The sequence below is a fragment of the Barbus barbus genome (genome assembly GCF_936440315.1).
Source record: "Barbus barbus genome assembly, chromosome: 18".
Lineage (NCBI taxonomy): Eukaryota > Metazoa > Chordata > Actinopteri > Cypriniformes > Cyprinidae > Barbus > Barbus barbus.
The window spans coordinates 2,475,561-2,496,548 of NC_136746.1; the positions used below are offsets into that span (position 1 = coordinate 2,475,561).

General features: G+C 38.5%; 1 protein-coding gene across 1 annotated transcript in view; it reads left to right on the forward strand.

Annotated features, from left to right (window-relative positions):
* LOC306883940 (neuroendocrine convertase 2-like) overlaps positions 1-20,988 on the forward strand; it is a 67,800-nt gene that overhangs the window by 14,394 nt on the left and 32,418 nt on the right. Inside the window, exons 3-6 of the mRNA XM_079439479.1 lie at positions 3,401-3,514; positions 3,899-4,007; positions 4,121-4,158; positions 15,241-15,317. Coding sequence (XP_079295605.1) covers positions 3,401-3,514; positions 3,899-4,007; positions 4,121-4,158; positions 15,241-15,317 — 338 coding nt within the window. The remainder of the gene's footprint in view (positions 1-3,400; positions 3,515-3,898; positions 4,008-4,120; positions 4,159-15,240; positions 15,318-20,988) is intronic.

The window sequence follows — 20,988 nt, forward strand, 5'->3', positions numbered from 1 at the left end:
ATATTATAATGATTTCTGAAGGATCATGTGACACTGAAGACTGGAGTAAAGACACCTATTTTAAATTGTAACATTATATATTTCACAGTACTGTATTTTTCATTATCAAAATAATTTGTATACTCTTTTCCACAATTGGAGCTCTATTCCTTAAAATGATAGATGTCAAGCTCCTGCAAAAGGACAAATACTGTATATGACCAACAGAAAGGCACCATAAAAACAGTCCACGTTCTGCACTATTCAAGTCTTCTAGACAATACCGGAGCATCGTGTCATATGGACTGATAATATTGGTATTTAACTTTAGTGACATTAACTGTCCCTTGTAAAAATTCTTTAAAATTATTTACTATTTGTCACATACACCAGAAAAGACAAATTATAATGTCAAGAAGATGTCACTCATTTATGGTGTGGTGTGTTGCGGACTGGGTTTGGTGGGCCGCTCTGTGCCAAAAAGTCCAGGGCCACTTTTTGGCCCCAGTCCACCTCTGCAATCAACCACCCCTTTAATATGAATACAACTGAGATCATGATTATTGGAACCCCTTCACGCCAAAGTTCTGCCATGCCAAACTATCACTCAAACTCATCACACCATCTAATATCGTCAAAAATCTTGACTCCTCTCTTTCTTTTCAGTCCCATATTAACTCTCTCACTAAGTCAGCATTCTTTCATTGACAACGAATTGTCCAGCTCCGTCCTTTAATTAGTGTCAAAGATGCAGAAACTCTCATCCATGAATTTGTTTCATCACGTCTCGATTATTGTAATGTAATGTATTTCATTGGCTTACCTGTTACCTTCATTACTAAATTATTTAAAACTCAGCCGCTTGTATTCTCCCCCGTTTAGCCCATATCACCCCAATTCTAGTGGATTTGTGGCCTATCGTATTAAGTTTAAAATTCTCCTGCTTTTAAAGCTTTGCATGGGAAATTCTGGAAATGTCAATTTACATTTTTTCACTGTAAATTATAAATATTTAACTTGTTCTTTTTCACATCCAAAAACCATAATTTTAACAGTGTTTTATTGTAAAATGACATTAAATGTAATCAGGCCTTTATTGTAGCATTTTTACGACCATTTACTGGTAAAATTATGACCTTTTTTTTTTATACACTGTACCTCTACATTTCTGCAACTGAAGAGTGAAACTTAAATACACTCTTGCTAATTAATGATATTCACCTGCATTAATGACAACCAATCTGAAGGCATGACAACAAACTCAATTATGGAAATATGCTAAATGAAAACAAATAGTGTGAGAGTGTAACAATTGCCCAGATTGCTGTACTGTGTTTGTAGTCTGAATTATTACTTTAAATCATCTACTGTATATTATGCTTTGACAGACATTCAGCATAACCTCATCTCATAGTTATCTGTAATGCATTAGAAATAACTTTGTATCGTTCATAATTGTATTTCCATATTTTTCAGTATTTGTGAGGGTCTTTCCAATTTGTTTTCAGATTTACAATTCAAAATTGGCCCAGTTTTCCATTTTGCCCAGGATGCTTTATGTATCCTAGCATGACCCTTGCCTGCAGAGACATCACACACAGGAGACAAGCAGACCGAATGACTGAGTCTGAGAGACCTCATCTGTTGATTTACTCTCACGATGGATCAATAGGGTCAGAGAGCTCTGACCACTCCTGCGGCTCCAGCTGCTGCCGTTCATTTTCACGACTGAGAGTTATTTATAATCTCACAGAGAGCTTTGCGCATTTCATTGTTTTTGTTTTGGTAATGATATTTTAATGGATGTAAAGGTCCAAAGTACTTACAATAATTTGCCGCATATTGTGCTCAATGATAGATTTATTCCAACATGAATTGCAAAAATTATAAAATGCTAATGCATAATTTGTGTCCTTATTTTTTGGGGCTTAAAAACACTATTTTATTACACATTAGTTATGAGTATAGAAGATACAGTATGTAAACAAAGGTCATATTTGGCCTCTGCGATGCTGTGCAGGAGTGACTGTGGATTATATATTTTAACACACCTGGAATGCTGTATTGACCAATCAGGATGTAGGACCAGAACTATATGTTTCACAATAGACTCTCATCTAAGGTCGGGAATCCCATCTGCTCACAGAAATAATCAAAATCTCATTGGCTATCAGTGTTTTGAGCTATGAAATGTTCTCTAATCTGTTTACACTTCGCGATGCGACCAAGATCAAAATGTAAATGAACAATCAAAATGGCTGTGAAAATGAAAATGCTCGTTTGATGGCAGTATTTTGGTTTATGCAGTCTTTGAATGCAGACTTTGATCTGTTATCTGCAGCGAGCGCACATGCTAATGTGAGAGTGTCATTGTCTGTGAGGAATGGCTGACGTCATGTTTACAGTGATGGGCTTCAGGGGCTTCTGCTGCTGCTGAGGTCAAAGGTCACGCTGTGAAGCTGCTTTAAAGGACAGCCATCCAGCCATGAGTAACCTGCACTCTGTGCTGTGCTCGGCTGATGAGACGTCATGGCTGATCACCAGCAGATGTTGTGTTTTGAATGCCGGTGTTCCCAGCAGGCTTTTCCACTATACTGGGGTCTATAGGTCCTACTTAATGAATTTGCTAAAAAAAAATGTTAAGGCAAGAAAATACAGGTAAAAACATTGTTTTTTTTCATGCACTGGTCAGTTTTTAGACTTTGGGTTGTTTAACGTGTTGTTTCAGTCTGGTGGAAAGAAAACATCCAGCTTTTAAGTGTTTATTTTATAGCACTTCTATTTGTGTGTGTAGATTACAGTTACAATACATATCTTTAAAGGCTGCAAGTTTTCATTTTTCCTCCATTTCAGCAACACTTTCATACACCAAATTGTACAGTTTTATTCCTATCTATATTCCGAAGGCTTTCATAGAGTGGTTTGTTCATATACCATTCATATAATCATATATAACATTTTATTTATTCCTAGAAACATGGTGAACTTGTATCTTTTTTTGTCTCTTGACAGTATTTTCTGATTTATGGAGTGATGAAAAGAGAAATCCAAAATCCCCTGTGTAAAAACCTTTAATATGTCAACAAAATCAAACGAGCCATGAACCAGGCTTTATCAAATGTTCAGATTTCTGCAATGCATGCAAATGAATGCATATTTATTTGGATAATGCTATATTTGCAATTCGTAATGTATACAGTCAACTGGATAAATATGATGACATTCATTAGTTACAACTGCCTTAAATAAAATAGTGAAAAAATCAATGAAAAAAAGCAAGAATGTGCACAGAGGTGTGCTACCTTCCAACTGTACTTTGCTGCATGCTTAGTATGGTATTTGTTGATTGAAACGTGGTATTCAAGCACATGAGTGTGCAAGACTGAAATCCAATGAAAGTTGCCTTTGCTTTGTTTTTCAGGTGAAAAATGTGTTTCCCCAGGAGGCTTTTGGCCGTCAAAAGAGGGGCTACAGAGAAATCAGTAACATTGACGTCAACATGAGTGACCCGCTTTTCACCAAGCAGTGGTATCTTGTAAGTAATTACAGCTGGTAATGTCTTCATTTGATTTGACCTTCAGCATTGGAAGCGATTAGCCGGGATCGCTGATAATTTCCATTTAAACCATTTTCCTCATTAGCCGTCACCGTCAACATTGGTGAATGAGCCAGCGTCAAAACACGCTGATATCTTCCTTATTTCTCCAGGGCTTATCGTAACCGGCAACCCTGTCTGTTTTGCCAGGGAGAACAGTCTTTAATTTAGTTTGTCAGTTATAAACACCGCACAGCAGGGCTTCAGCGAAGTGTAATATCTGCGTGACATTTATTTTCCCTCCCGTGCCACCTCCCTCATAACATCTAATTTTCCACGTGGTGGATGCTCAGCTCATGTGACGCATTGGTGTTGTTTGATTAGATAAATACAGGCCAAGCGGACGGGACCCCAGGCCTGGATCTCAATGTGGCAGAAGCCTGGAGTATGGGCTTCACCGGCAAAGGTGTGACCATCGCCATCATGGACGACGGTGCGTGAAATCTGGCCGCCAAAGAGCAATTATTAACACTTAAAGGCTTGGTAATGTGCAATAATGTAAACATTAAACATCCAGTAATGTGTAATTTTGCCATCACCTTGCAGGTATTGATTACCTACATCCAGATCTTGCCTCAAATTACGTAAGTGCTTTTTTTTTTTCCTCATTTGATCCACATGTTTAATATGATTTGAAGTAACCTTGTTGGATGGATGGAATGATATCCAGTGATAGAGCAGGAAGGTATAACGTCAATGCAGTGAAGTACTTTTCAATGAATCTGTGAACTATCCAAAAAATAGGCATTACCGCATGGTTATTTAATAGATAAACTTTTTTACTGAACGTTCAGCAAAAATATCTGATATTAATTGAATTGGAAGTTCATTGGGAATGTAGAAGTATGGTGGCATGTCTGATTAGAAAATGGGAAAAACACCAGTCCTATGCTCTCTTTGATGAACATTTCACATGACAGGATGGTCTTAAGTCATTAATGCATCTTTTGGAAAGGATTCAAAGGTTGGGTGTGCATTCAATTCAATTAAAAACGAGGAAGGAAGTGAGGTCTACTTATGGAGCTTGACCAAAGGAGTGTGGGTAATGTAGTGCACTAGATTACAGCAGGTGTAGTTTGCTTGGCATTGTGGAAGATGCAATGCAAAGGAAAAATAAGGGAGGGGGGAGTACTGGTTTCACAACAATAATTTTATTATCATATAGCGCAGTCTGCTGACCCAGTGCATTGTGATTGGCCGAACACCACAAGCACATGCTGGAAATCAAGTCAGTTTTAGCATCAGTTCAAGCCCGAGAGGGGAACAGAGTCGCGTGACAGACTCGTATGTATTTGCACACAAGCCACGATTAAGACTATTTCTGACGGGCTGTACACTCCGCTGTGATGTGACCCTGTTCCCCTCACACACACACTCACACACACTCACATGAGACGCGTTATGCGTAAAACTCCGCATTTGAACAGTCAATAGCGAGTATTTGAAATAATAACAAAACATACTTACAGTTGCTGATTCAGAAGTGCCAGATTGTCATAGCAAAGTCGGAATTGACCCTTTTTTCAAAAATATATAAATAGCCTTCGTGCACAGCCAGCCTTGTACTCTCCTAGGTTCACGAAACTCTTATCCATAAAATGCGTTGCACAAATTCGAACAGTTGGGTTGTGCTGTTGTTTTGTAAACAAATCTTAACCAATGATTCCTAAATGCATCTACTTTTTGAAGGCCAAATAAAGTGCTTTTGCTTTCGCACAGAAACACACAGCGTCTCCCTGACACGGCTGCATCATCACTACTGCGGTTACTGAAACCATGCCTTCTTTCTTTGCATGAACATTTGTGCTGCATTACGCAAATATTTCCACATTGTGACGCAGACATGCGTGTTTGAATGAACCGTTTTAGGGGCGTGGACGAGTCTTAACTTTATAGAGAATATCTCTTTTGGTTTGAGACTTTAGTCTTTGCAACTTTAGGGATCTAATCTATGCAGATAATAGCTTGTAACACTCCAAAGAGAAAGGAAAACTTGAAATTGCATCATATGACTCCTTTAACTCATATGGGTCTTGAGTTGTCCTCTCACACGTCTAGACTTGGCTAGTGGCAGATTTCCCAACTGGCTTTTGAAGTTTAATGTTAAGCACAAAGCAAGAACAAAAGAAAGCATCATTTTGTGATTCACAACCTAATTAATGTTTAATGTTCATGTGGCTTTTGAAGCAGTACAGCATGTACACATTGGACTAAATCCAGCGTATGGCAATGATCCCCTTTCAAACGGGTTGCAAGGACAGGCTTTCTTTTGCTCAAACAGATGACACATTTCCATGCTGTGTGCGATTAAATATGTAGCTAATGATGGAGTTATCTTCTCATCTGAGATGGGAGCTTGTGGCACCTCGGCAATCAAGAGATGCTGCCACACTTCAAACCATACATACAGCAGATCTCTTTCTATCTTTACTTCACCCTGTCTCTGAAAACATGCTTCTGTCAGTCAGCCCTGACTTTTTATTGATGTGGACATGCTAAAATACTCTTACAGCATTTCCTGCACTTATATTGAGGGCAATGTTATGGCAAAAGCAGTATTGTTTTAGTTATGATGCTTTGAGTTGTGAGCTTGTTAGTCTGAATTGAATGAGATGAGAAAGAGTGATTCTGTGCCACAAAGTCTATGAATAGTTAATGCATGTTTCTTTTGCTTTATCCTCAATGGTTGCACGCAACAACAAACATATAGCACGACCAGTGTAGTCAAATTCATGAATCACTGACTATTATGAAGTGGCTCTTTTTAATGAATCTTAAAAATAACTAAAAAATAACTAGTTATCAGTTAATACATACCCAAAAGTTCAGTCATAATTTACTTGCCCTCATATCATCCCAAGCCAATAAAACGTTTAAGCTTGAAACACAAATGAAGGTATTTTTAATGAAACCAAACAGATTTATTTTCTTCCATTGAAAGTCCATGCAATCATGCTTTGATGCTTCAAAAAGTTAATAAAGAGATCTGAAAAAAGTAATCTGTATGAATCAAGTGGTTTAATCTAAGCCTTCTGAAGAGACGTGTGTTGACAGATTGGGTTGGCGATTTCCAGCCCCAAAGCTCTCCAAAACCTGGTCAAAAAAGTCACAACCAACAGCATGTGATAGAAATCTAATGCCATGTGAACCAAGGCTGACTCACAAAATAAAGTCATAAAAATGAATCTGTTTTCCAGACAGGAGAACAATGCCACGGTAAAACAGAGCAAACATATTAAATACAATAAAATTCGAACCATATGGGTATAAACTATTAAAGTATGTCAGAATTTGCAAACGGTAGGGTAGAGGTTTTTCCCAGAAACATTTTTTTGTTTTACTGAGTGAAAGTCTCTTCATATCCTGAAAAGCAATCAATAATTAAAGTAGTCTAAATATAAAAACAGGTCCCACTTTGTGTCCCTAATACCAGTGTACTTACATAGTAACTAGATGTGTACGTAGTATGTAACCACAGTGTAAGTACACATTGGTACATAGTGTAGAACCTTATTGAACCAAGACCAAACAATTATAAATCTTGCAAACCAAAGAGGAGACTTAAACGATTCCCTTCCTTTGAGTCCGAAAGGGACCAAGCCTACTGAACCATCGTCTTATCTCCTGAGACCCATAAAAACAGGAGATATTTGAGAAGAACATCTGGATGTCTTTAAAGAACAGAACCTTCAGTGTTCGTGACCGGTTTACCATAAATAAAGTCGAACAGTACAAAGCCTGACCATTAACGCATAAATTCAATGATTGTATCAATCAGGAGAGACGTTTTTATGATGAGACTGGACGTTGAAGTCTCACAGATACATGTCCAATGGGACACTCATGACCCCCGGACAACTCTTCTCTCTCTCACATCTGAACAATCCTTTTCTTCTTATTAACAGACAAAGAGACTCAAATCTTGCATCAAAGTAATTACATGGTAAATCCATAGGAATTGTCTACTTAATATAAAGTGTAACACTTTCTTTACCAAAAAGTGCTGTTAGTCCTGTTACACATTTGTACTGTCATTACCAAAAAGTGTTGTTACCAATTTTCTTTTACACATTTGTGTTTACACACACCATTCTGAGGGTTGTTACATGTGTGTAGTTATACAAACATTAGAGCTGTAGATACTATGTACCAGTAAGTACTTACACTCTGGTTACATACTACATACATATCTAGTTACTATGTAGGTACACAGATATTAGGGACACTTAATATAAAGTGGGAACCTGAATGCAATGATAGGATGTCTTACCTGCCTGTCAAAATATGTATTTGCATACCTCCGCACAGCCAATAGTGAGAGTTTGGGGGCGTGGCTACTGTAGCAGGTGGAGCCAGAGGATGTTTAAGATAAATTTGATGGAATGTTTGGGTTTCAATAGATATGACAAACTTGTGGAGTTCTTCAAGTTAGAAGTATTCCTAATATGTTTTATTTCATTGACTGTAGCCTACTTTTACCTGTTGAGACATGCCTTCACTTTTATAGACCTGAGCTGTGTTTGTGATGTTTGAGTTGGGGGTGGTGTGATGCGTGAAAGAGCATTTGCAAAGGTTGTTTGAAAACATGGATTTATTTTTGAAGTTCTGTTAGATGACACTGAAACTGCCTATGCTACATTTAACCCTTGAAGACACACATGCATCGCTTTCAATATCAACAGCAAAAACAATTCAATTGTAGACAAAATTTCCCAGTGTAAAGATCCTTGCACACTGAGTCCGAAATTTTCTTATGTTTTTTTGTTTTTTGTTTTGTATTCGTCATCCTTGCCTATCAAAATGCTTGCTAAGGATGCAAAAACGCAGAAAATCGAACCTGATCCGAAATTTTTATGATGGATGAAAGTTCCAGAGGCAGTATGTAAACGTGATTGACACAACGTGAGGTTGTTGTTTTTTTTTTACGTGCAAAAATTTCAGACTTGGTGTGCATTGACCTTAAGTCATCGGAATAAGCAATGTAATTAGTTCAATCAACAAGCTAACTTTCTGGGTTGACACTGATACACTCATGCACACACCATAACAGCCGAAAATGTGTCATTTGTCTTTAAAAATTAATAACAATAATGTGCTTAGTTTTGTGCTGCGTTTTAACCTCAAACAGAACAATCCATGGTTTGATTCACTCTCCCACTCTTGACTGCAGCTACAACTTATATTTATGCTACCTTGGCGTAGCAATCACTGGAATATACAACTAAGAGTTCAAAATCTGATCCCTTATTGTGCTAAAATATGTCCCTCATTAAGTATCACGTCTGTCTTTTATTGCTCTTGATTGACTAAAAGTGCGGCTCGTCTAACCAACACCAGCTGCTGTGTGTGTGTTTAGTAACAACATAATGGCTGACTAGATGGAGTACAGTAAATGCAACTTTGCCAAACTGCTCCCAAACCAGTCCAAACTTTGTCCATCCCCACAAACCCATTTTGACCCGTACAATCAAATTCAAAACTGGCAACACTGACTCAGCCAACAGTGTGAGATTGGCCTATGTGTTTGCCTGACCAGTGAAAGATAGCGAGAGTGTTTGAAAACATTATTTTTGCAGTTTTATTTATGTAACAATAAACATGTTGTTTCTGTGTAGATTTCTTGTTTAGTATACAGTATTTACTGAGGAGGGCCTTCCAAAGCACTGAAAGAAATCATGATGGAATCAAAATAAGAGTCGGAAACAGAATTGCATCCTTGCAGAATGTTTCACAAATGAAATGCGCTAGATATCTGCCAGTGAAATAGAGCCATTATTGTTCTGAGACCCGCTGAGCTCTGTGAGCCGCAGGAGCACCACAGATGAGTTTTAACCCAAAAATAACCTGGCTTCGGCTGCGGTGGGGGATGAGGCTGACGTCTCCAGCCGGGCCCAGATGAGGCAGTAACTCAGCATATCCTCCCCTGCTACTGTTTTATTTAGCACCAATTCCTCCCAGACTTTCCTCGCCAGAACCGCTGTTTTTTTAGCAAAACTATACTCGCCGAAAGGCGGCATGTAAACATTTGTTTTTAGTGTTTGCACGTGGCTGAAGTGTGTGGGGTTAAAAATAGATTCAGGATAATTTGTCTAATAAGGACTAATGTGGGATGAGGAGTGAATTAGCATAATCATTTAGAAGGATGTTTTTGACAGGGGACTGGATTTAATTCATCGCTTGCTAACTGCAGTCTCCAGGCGGCAGCCAAATGGAGACTTGCCAAGAAACAGAGCGCTGCTTCTTTCAACATACGACTGCTTTCCTCGATGGTGTTCAGTTTCCATGGTGATTAAAATGCGGTCATACACACATGAGGTCCTCAGAGCGGTTTAAACTTTGACCTCACAGATATTTACCATGCTACAGGAGGTTTTAGGCCCTCCACTTCCATTTAAGAGTTAATAAACTTCTTGAGAGTGATATAAGAGTCCATTTATTGGGTATAATTTTGCAGTAATGACTGGCTGTAATGAGTGCACATTATATGTTTCAGCCAAATAACCACTGAAGATGTATGTATGTAAACATTGCAGATTCAGAATATCGGTATCTTTGATGGCATTTGGAGGCATTGGTGCGGTTTCATGTTTTGCTCTTGCTCTCCATTAATGAACTCTCTTGGGCAATAGAGAGCAGATGAATGGCTGGATGTGAATGTCGTGATTGCGTTGTGATGGATTATGGAGAAAGACGCGCTGCTGTAAAGCGCAGCAAACTTATGTATCATTAGTTCCTGTGCTCTGGCTATGTGCAGGGGCTCCGGGGGCCGTTCGCTCGGGGACCGCTGACCATCATCATGCTCTACTTTCTCTCAGCGCAGACTCACAGAAGGAATTGGATTCTCTTTTTTTTTTTTTTGGATTCTGTGGCAGTGGCATTGCTGGCAGAGCTTTAAAGTCTTGTGTTTTTCATTGAACAGGTCTCACAAACATCAAAATTCATATTTTAAACCTATTCGGCATTCTTTTTTTTATGGAAGCAGAAACACTGGAAACGATCTGAAAATTAAAATAGTTAGTATTAATAAAACAATTAATTGCATTAACGATTAGAGTCCCAATGAAATGGAAGTGGCAACAGATCTCTTCTTCTATATTGTGACCTAAATCCGAGCAAAACTGATTATGTCACGCTGTGTCAGGCAGGAAATCGCAGGAGACTCAGGAATCTTCAATAGGAACATTTAATAGTCAAACTTAGAAATATGAAGAACACACACACACCAAACATAACTGAGATCGGACAAGGACTGCAATGAAACTGAATGCTTATAAAGAACAGGAAACAAAAGAGTAAACAAAATGATTAATAAACACAGGTGAACTAAATGAAAGAAGATTAACTAATGACAAGAACTGGAACAAAACCAAATATGGGCAAACAGGAACTAAACAGAAACAACGTGACAGATTATTGAAAAAAATGTAGGGTGGGACTTGGTTCTGTAGATCGGTTGTTGATCGGATGGAGGCAGATCTGAAAACGAGCTTGCATTGGACTGTAAGATAGCAGCGGGGGTTAAACAGACTAAATGATTGCAGAAATCTGGTGTGTGATATGTATCATAATAGCTGTTTTACTGATGTGAAAGCTAACATTTTCCAGCATGTTGCTCACTTTGTAAAAAAAAAAAAAAAAAAAAAAACATGCCTTGACTTGATGTGGCCTGGTAGAACATAGTTAAAATTAAATTCAATGTTTGGGGACAAAAAATAAATAAATTGAGTTTTTGTCTCAAAATTTTTTTTTTATATATATATATATATATATATATATATATATATGGAAGGATATTCCGGCCTATTTTCAAATGGTATTTTCAATTGCTTTTTCCATATGTGGACACAAACTGTGACATAATCCAAACTTAATTGCAAATCTTGCATTACCATATGAATTACCACGTCTGCTTTTTCGCTCGTCACATTCCAATACAAACACACCCCACGGTATAGTCCCACCCCTGACACTGATCGACAGGTTTCCATGAAAGGCATCAGGCATTCAAATGCTAAAGGAACTGCAGTTCTATCTGAGAGAGTGAAAAAGCAGACGTGGTAATATTGCTATGCTATTGACTAGTGTTCTCACGGTACAAAAATGTTGATGTTTCGATGTTAATGAATGGTATCTTATTGAAAAGTCTATACAGGAGGTAACATTTGACTGTACTTTCATTTAATCCAAACTGTGTACATATTTAATTTTAAAGGGCTTTTAAAACCTGCTAGTTATCCAGTCAAGAATAACATCTAACTAGCTAAAAAAAAGAAGAAAAAAAAAAGCCCAGAACTGCTTTTATGACGGATTGATATGAAATAAACACTGTTAACTAACGATATTTGTACATTCTCTAACAGGCATATTTTAGATTCACAGTTTATTTAAAAGCCTCTGGTGTGCACAAATAGTAAATACCATCATGTCCTCCTGTTTTTCTTTTTTTTACCCTAATAAAAGTTATAGGAGCATTAAATAGTTAATAAAGAAACTTCATTCTAATGTCAAATGAATAAATTCATTTGATCCGGGTGTCGTCTTTAAAGTGTTTTGTTAGTTTGATGTGTTTAAGTCAAGTCAGCTTTATTTATATAGCGCTTTTAACAATACAGATTGTGTCAAAGCACTTAACAGTATCAGATTGGAGGATAGAGTGTCAGTAATGTATAATAATAAGATTCAACTTTTTAAGATGGACTGATTTCAGAGCAGCGGATCTCATTTTTGAGGGTCCAGGGTATGGTCCATATTATGCGTGGTACCAGCGGTATGAAATCCTCCCCCGAGCCGTTCTGTCCTTCCAGCTACCTGCTCCAAACTCGTCATTAAGCCAGGCCTCGGGAGCGAAAGGCCTTCCTTTTGTCTCCCACTGAGTCATCTTGGTAAATGCCAGACTGCATCCTCATCAGCCTGGAGCCACTGACTACCAGACTGCCATCTTTTCAACTCTGGCCTAACGAAGGCTGCGCTCGGGTCTCTCCGGGTAATGAATGCTCCAGATAATGAAAGAGCATATGGTGGCCCGGACCCTGCTGAGAAAAGCTGTTAAGACCAGAGCGACGGAGCGAGCGACCGCTGATGAGTGAGAGCGGGGAAGGTTCTCCCGAGGTTTCTGCTGGATCCGCTCTGAAGATGATTTCACTGGCTGAGTTTATGAGAGATGTTTATGGCTCCTGCGTCTTTCCTCGGTTTAGGACTGGGTTGTATATTCTGTGTGACAGTAGACAGAGAGATTTCACATCTTTTTTATGGTGGTAGATATATCTAAACAGCCATCAGGACATAAATTTACACACAAATGTGATGAAGAAACAGAAATGCAGTTTTTGCACTGATGCCATACTTATAGGCTATATATGCTGTTGAAAAGTTTGGGATCAGTAAGATTTTTTATATATTTTAAATAGGTTTCTTATGTTAAAATATATGTAATATTTTGAAATGTAAAAATAACGCAATATATATACCTGTATATATATATATATTTTAAAATATAATTGATTTCTTTGATGCAAAGCTGAATTTTCAGCTTCATTTCTCCAGCCTTCAGTGTTATTTTCCAGTGATATCATCAACTTGATTACACAGATACTATTTGAGCTGAACTGAGCTGGACATCACTGAATCAATGATGAACTGACTTTGACTGCAAATTGAGTGTTTACTGTTGTCCTTTTGCATTCCCTAGTAAAAAAGTTATATATTTAAAATACATTTATTTCATACTAAGTATAGTTCAAATCTATTAACATATTGACTGACAGATAACTCGAGACCTACTGATATAAAAATTATAATTAAACTTTACTTGTACACAATGCACTTTTCTTAATATTAAGTCTAAAATGTGATTTAATGTCACTTTAGATGAGGATTGTATGATCTTTGAATAATATCAGACTTTAAATGCAAAATAATTAAAGTGTACCTGACGTATACTTGCAATAGTTCCACTTTAGGGGCAGTCATGGCCTAATGGATGGAGAGTTGGACTTGTAACCTGAAGGTCGTGGGTTCGAGTCTCAGGTCCGGCAGGGATTGTAGGTGGAGGAGTGAATAACCAACACTCTCTCCATCCTCAATACCACGACTGAGGTGAGACCCTTGAGCAAGGCACCGAACCCCCTACTGCTCCCCGGGCGCCGTAGCATTGGCTGCCCACTGCTCCGGGTGTATGTTCACTACTGTGTGTACACTTGGATGGGTTAAATGCAGAGCACAAATTCCGAGTATGGGTCACCATACTTGGCCACACACCACTTCCCTTTCCCTTTAGCACAATCAAATATACTATGTCTTTAATTGGCCTTCAGCACTACTTCTGCACAATTAAAGTGCAAAAAGTCATGGCAACTCTCTGAGAGATTGGCATGGTAATGTACATGACAATGTTAATGTGTTTGGTCTGGGCGGGAAAGATCTGCTACGCTGCTGATGCTGCGGCAGAGCAAGTCCGAAACTTGCTACTGCCAATACATCCACAACATGCTGCTGTGATACATGCTGCACATATAACACATATGAATAACCCCATATAGCGTACATGAATCACCTCGTAGCAGATCTATACAGGTGGAGCTGGGGAAGGTGGAGGGTTTCTGAAGTGCGCTGTCAAACTGCTACAGCAAACGAAAGCCAGGTATTTGAATACTGAGCAGTGAGCTCATTGGCTACTGATACAGGAGAAAACCAATCAGCTGAGCCATATGATAATGATGTCATTAGGTCAGATTGAGTTGGACCTATCACACTACGCCAATTTTGAGTTTCATGCCAGAACTCTGTATTTGTTCCAATTTAGCAGACTTTAAGCACACCAGTTTAGTATACTAAAAGTACAGTTGCAGAACATTTTATTAAGTACCTAAAAATATAAAAATGCATTTAGAATACATTGCATAAAATACATGTATTTCAAATACATTTAAGTATATTTATTTTTATCTAGGGTTAGTATTTTTCATATTTAACACTGTGAAACTGCTTTGACGCAATCTGTATTGTTAAAAGTGTTATATATAAAGGTGACTTGACTTGATTCTTTGATGAATAGAAAGTTAAAAAGAACAGTATTTAGTCACAATAGAAATATTTTGTAACAAAGTTTGGGGTGAGTCATTTTTTCTTTTCTTTTTCGAAACAAATTACTACTTTTAAATTGCTAAAAAGTGATAGTAGAGATTCATATATATATATATATATATGAACAATATGATCTTCTAGTTTACTTGGATTGCATACAAATAAGCCTTAACATTTATTCATTGAATTTTCATGCACATCCTTATATACACCATTAATGTGACAATGACTCATACAGTGGTATTAGATTTTGTCATGACCTTTTTTTGTATCTCATCTCTCTGCCAGACCAGAATAAAGTTCCTCACATAATTTAGGTGTCAGTGTGTGTTTCCCGCCGTGCTCAAATATATTACCTCTGAGAGCGGCTGGACGGTTAATTAAGGAATAGCTAGATGAATGCTTAATGAGGGGCAACGGAAACACACAGGGGTGTGAGCACAATGGAAATTCCAGAGTTGGTTTCAAAATAATGAATGACTAATTATTGAAATAGGCTCATTGTTTGTTTTGACATAATTGGCACTAATTCGTAAGTCTGCGACGCGTGATGACGGATGCTGTATTTCTTGTTGATGTTTCAGAACGCAGAAGCCAGCTTTGACTTCAGTAGCAACGACCCGTACCCATACCCACGCTACACAGACGACTGGTTCAACAGGTGAGGAGCTCAGCTCTGGAGCTGGACTGTGTGACTGTATTCTGATGTGCTGCGTGTGTTTGACTAATATCAGTGGCCATGACTTTGTGATCTTCATGTGAAAGTAGCAAGAAACATGTAGTCATGTAAACAAATATGGAGTGGGCACAAAGCAAAGCTTATGCAATGGTTTGTATATTTACTATTTTACAGTTTTGAATGTGACTCATCCAGTTGGAATTTAGAATCAAAATGAGTCTCTTTTAAACTTGTGTCGCAGCCTTTTTTAATGCTTTCAACTTCCAAATTAAATATATAAACTAATCAACACAAAATTAACTTTAATAATACACTCTTTCTCTCTCTCTTTCCCTACATGACTTTCTATTTATTATTTATTGCACACTAGCATTGAATTTGGGGTTAGTAAGATTTTTAAATTAAAATTTTGAAAAGTCTCTTACCAGTCCCTGGGCTGGGGGGGGGGGGGGGTAGTACATATTTAATTTTAAAGGGCTTTTAAAACCTGCTAGTTATCCAGTCAAGAATAGCACCTAACTAGCTAAAAAAAAGAAGAAGAAAAAAAAAAGTAAAAAAAAAAACAAATAATAATTGCTGTTAATAGTGTTCACTGTCTGTTTGATTACATGACATTAACTAACTGCTTGATTTTTACCGTACATTCCTGCCATATGGACATCAACTTGAGATCACCACTGATAAGCTATTGCTAAATATAATGTAGAAACCTTAATTTTCTTTAAAGCTGATTTGCAACGATTTGCATCGTGAAAAGCACTATACAAATAAACTTAAATTGAATAAACTTGAATTGAACATTGGTTCCCAATGACGTTTATGGGTGCGCAACATTATACGGGGAAGGAAACAGTAGATGCTCACAACAATTTAGTCCAGGATCTCCGGTTGGATGATGCATCGTTTGCAGCATATTATAGGCTGCATAGAGTTTTGTGCTCATATCATACAACTCCTTGTGCTCCGAAACTACGATCTGTCTACTGGCTATCTTCTCCATTTTTTCTTGTTGTCATGGAAACGACTGGCTGCTGGCTTGTCATTGGTCAGCTGTCAAAAATGCGCTTGACATAGAGCTTTTTTTTTCTTTTCAGAAAAGTTGAACCTTTTTTTTTTACTTGAAAAGATGCTCTGAGCTGCAGATAAAAAAGCACTCAGGACTTTTTTTAAAAACACAGTTTACTCAATAGGATTATACTGTAAAACAGACGCTGGCAGCTTCAAAAACGACGCCAAGTGGGAACATAGCCTAAGGCTGCTTTATCTGATGAAAAATACAGTAAAAACAGTAATATTGTGAAAAAAAAAATTATAATTAAAATAGCTGTTTTCTATGTGAATATCTGTTAACATGTAATGTATTGCTGTGATCCAAGCTGAATTTTCAGCATAATTTCTCCAGTGTCACATGATCCTTCAGAAATCATTCTGTTTGCTGCTCAAGAAACTTTTCTGATTATTATCAAAGTTGAAAACAGTTGTGCTGCTCAACATGTTGTGGAAACCTTGATCATTTTTATTTTTCAGGACTCACAGATGAACAGAAAGTTCAAAAGGACAGCATTTATTTGAAATAGAAATGTTTTGTAAGATTTTAAATGTTACTTTTGATCAATATAATTTTTGTACTTTTAATGCTATATATTTTAAAGTATAAAAAGAGAGAGAATCTTACACTCTTAAAAATAAAGGTACTTAAAAGGTTTTTCACAGCTATGCCATAGAAGAACCATTTTTGGCTCCACAAAGAAGCATTCAGTCAAAGCTGCAGCCCTAAATCAATGCTTTCCTCCACTCTTTCTGAATAAATCATTTGATCGTCCGCTCTGCTGTGCATGCTGAAACTGAACAAATCAGAGATGTTTATGTGAGTGAGGGAGTGTGGACAAGAAAGAAGCAAAAATCTCACCATAAAATATGGCCCAGTTGAAAATACTCTTGCCCTCAATGCTCAAGAGTGTGATAGATTGTCTTTAAATGTCTGAGCCAAGCTAGATGTGTTATTATTCAGGTAGCTAGCCATAAACAAGTCGACAGTTTAAAGAAATTGTTCACCCCAAAATAAAATTCAGCTTAAAATGTGCTCAACCATTAGATCAGACAAAATGTAGATGAGTTTGTTTCTTCATCAGGTTTGTAGAAATGTGTCTCTGCATCAGTGTCTCAGCAATGGATGCTCTGCAGTGAATGGGTGCCGTCAGAATGAGAGTCCAAACAGCTGATAAAAACATCACAATAATCCACACCACTCCAGTCCATCAGTTAACATCTGCAGAAGACAAAAGATGTGTGTTTATAAGAAACAAATGAATCATTAAATTAAAAACATTATTGTGATGTTTTTATCATCTGTTTGAACTCATTCTGACGGCACCCATTCACTGCAGAGCATCCATTGCTGAGACACTGATGCAGATGCAGGATGGCATTAATTGGACACATACTGTATATAGTCCCACCCCAAATTCATGCCATTGCTTGATCCAGTGTTTCTGATACTCAACAATAATACTTATGTAGTGATGCAGAGCCAAAACAGTTATACTTTTTCACAGGAATCAACCTACTATGGATGGTTTGTAGAGAAATTAGAAAGGAGACTGGAAAATGCCATTGAACTGATTTAAATTGACATCACCTGAGCACAACCTCTCCTGCTCCTGTTAGATCATATGTCGTGCTATATTCACCACACTAGCCTGATTAAACCTAATTAAAAAGCAATATTCACTCGAGAGAGCCAGAATTCCCAGCTTTGAACCTGTTAAAAAAAAAAAAACTGAAATATATTCAAAAGCACAGGGTAGATGTTTTCTTGGCTTAGCTGCAGAGCTATTTATTGTGGAGGTTTGTGCAGCAGGCAGATATTTCTTCTGCGTATGTACAGTATGTATGTTGGACAGAAGGTGCCCTACTGAAGGTCAGTGAAGATTGGCAAGCCTTCTGTCAGCGTGCCGCACTGCTCAAACAGCACGCCATCACACCTTCAGAGACGCTCACTGTGCCAAAGACACACGGACACAAATGCTAAGAGGTGCTGTGCTTTTATGGGAAATTCTTACAGTAGTAGTTAAATGTTTTGTTTTGTGATGGTATCTGTGCCTTTCTGGTTCTTATAAAACCTGTATTCATGATCAAACTTGAGATGCAAGACAAAAACAACGTGAGATTGAAGTCAAGTGATCAGCCTTTTTATACAAGGCTTTCTTAGTACTGGTTAGTCTTTCTCAGACTGGCTGATTGTGAAAATAGCAGCACATAGCCCTAGTTTCCACAAAAATGACGCAACCCACATTGATTCCGAGGACAAATCTGAATACAGTATTTGTAGAAAGATACTACAGATAAACCTTGGCATAATTGATATTTTGAACGCTACACATCAAGGACAGACAGAATCTAATAGAAGGAAGACAAGTGTCTCTTGTGTTTTTCCAGCCTTGGTTGCGGGTGTGAAGCATGCTGGAGCGTGTGCTGAGAGCAGCAGTAATATCATCTGAGCTGCAGACTCACAGCATAATCAGACGCTTATATATAAATAGAAACGCTGTCTGTCTGAGTGCAGGGGAGGAGGACGCGTTGCTGTGGCTCTTCCTGAGGAGCCTCTGTTCTTTCAGCAGCTCGTCTTGTGCATTTGAGGCTTATTTAAGTAGGGTAAGGGTCAGAATCAATAACTTCATTTACATTTTCACATGAATCCAGATTAATATCGGAATATAGTCAAGTGTCGCGAATGTATTTACCCCATTACTATTTCCCAGTTTTGCCAATATTCCAGTTTCATTTAGAAATCTAAAAGGTAAACATCTTATTGCCATTGTAATGGAATATTCAATTATATGTCCATGCAAAAGCCTTTTGTGGATGCTACATGATACAGACAATTTCTGATGGACAGATTCTGAATATGCTCATTTAAGTATGGAGGTTCTAGTCGTGAATCGCTCTACCAACTCTAAATTCTGAGTTTTAGCGAATAGGTCAGATATGATATTCAAAGTAAGTACGGGGTGAAGTAGTGGAATAGTTAGGTGTTTTAGAAGGCTTTTGTTCCCCGCTCACTTAGTGCAGAAGAGTTTGAACAAAGCTTCAGAATATTTGTTTTTAATACTTGTTTTTTTTTTTTAATTCCTTGTTTTAAATTCCTTGTTTTTATTGCAGTGATTATTATTTTTGATGACTATTTCACTTTCTTTCATGTAAAGCACTTTGAATTACCACTGTGTATGAAATGTGCTATATAAATAAACTTGCCTTGCCTAAGTAAAGTTCTTGTTTTGTAAACACGCTAACCGGGCAAGCTACAGAAACAATAACGATAAGGACATTCTCCAATCAGAAACCGTGGGTGGACAGAACAATCCGTGCCGCGGTTAACACACGCACTGCCGCTTACAATGAGGCTCTTCTGTCTGGGAATACGAGCGAGTACAAAGCATCGTTCTATGCTGTCTGACGCGCAGTAAGAGCCGCTAAACACAGATACAGAGAGAGAATTGAGTCTCATTTCCAGCTCAACGACTCTCGACGGATGTGGCAGGGACTGAGGACCATCTGTGACTTCGGAAACAAATCCTCCGCGGAGGTGAGAGCAGATCCGTTGCTGGCCGACGAGTTAAACATCTTCTACGGCCGCTTCGATGGCAACGGCGGCGGCGCGTCAGGAAGCAACAGGCAGAGCAGCGATGATCCTGTAATCACCGTGTCGGAGGATGAGGTTCGGAGGGCGCTAAAGAGAGTGAACGTCAGGAAAGCAGCCGGACCTGATGGGATAACCGGCCGTGTTCTGAGGTCCTGCGCCGATCAGCTCGCTGGTTTGTTCACTTCCATTTTTAATGAGTCCCTTGCTACCTCCGTAGTTCCCACCTCATTCAAAAAATCCATCATTATCCCTGTGCCAAAGAACAATAAACCCTCTTGCCTGAATGACTATCGCCCAGTTGCCCTCACATCTATAGTCATGAAGGTTTTTGAGAGACTTGTAAAGAGCCACATCTGCTCCTCCATCTCTGATACTTTGGACCCTCTTCAGTTTGCCTATCGCCCAAATAGATCCACGGACGATGCCATTTCTCACGTTCTCCACTCTTCCCTCACACACATGGACAGCAACAATGGGAATTATGTAAGGCTGCTATTCATTGACTATAGCTCAGCTTTCAACACTATAGTCCCCATCAAGCTGGCATCTAAACTCACAGACCTCGGCCTAAACTCCTCACTCTGTGACTGGATTCAAGACTTCACCGGCAGACCTCAAGTGGTGAAAGTTGGCCAGTTCACCTCAAACTCCATCACTCTGAACATAGGAGCCCCACAGGGCTGTGTCCTGAGTCCCCTGCTCTACTCTCTCTACACGCATGACTGCGTGTCCTCTCACAGCTCCACATCTATTGTCAAATTCGCTGATGATACTGTGGTTCTGGGCCTCATCTCCAACAACGATGAGACCGCATACTTGGATGAGGTAGAGAGTCTCACATCATGGTGCCAGGACAACTGTCTCTCTCTGAATGTGAGCAAAACTAAAGAGCTGATCATGGACTTTAGGAAGAGACAGCAGCAGCCCTACTCTCCTCTCAGGATCAGTGGGACCCCTGTGGAGAGGGTGAGTAGCTTCAAGTACCTCGGCGTAAACATCTCCGAGAACCTG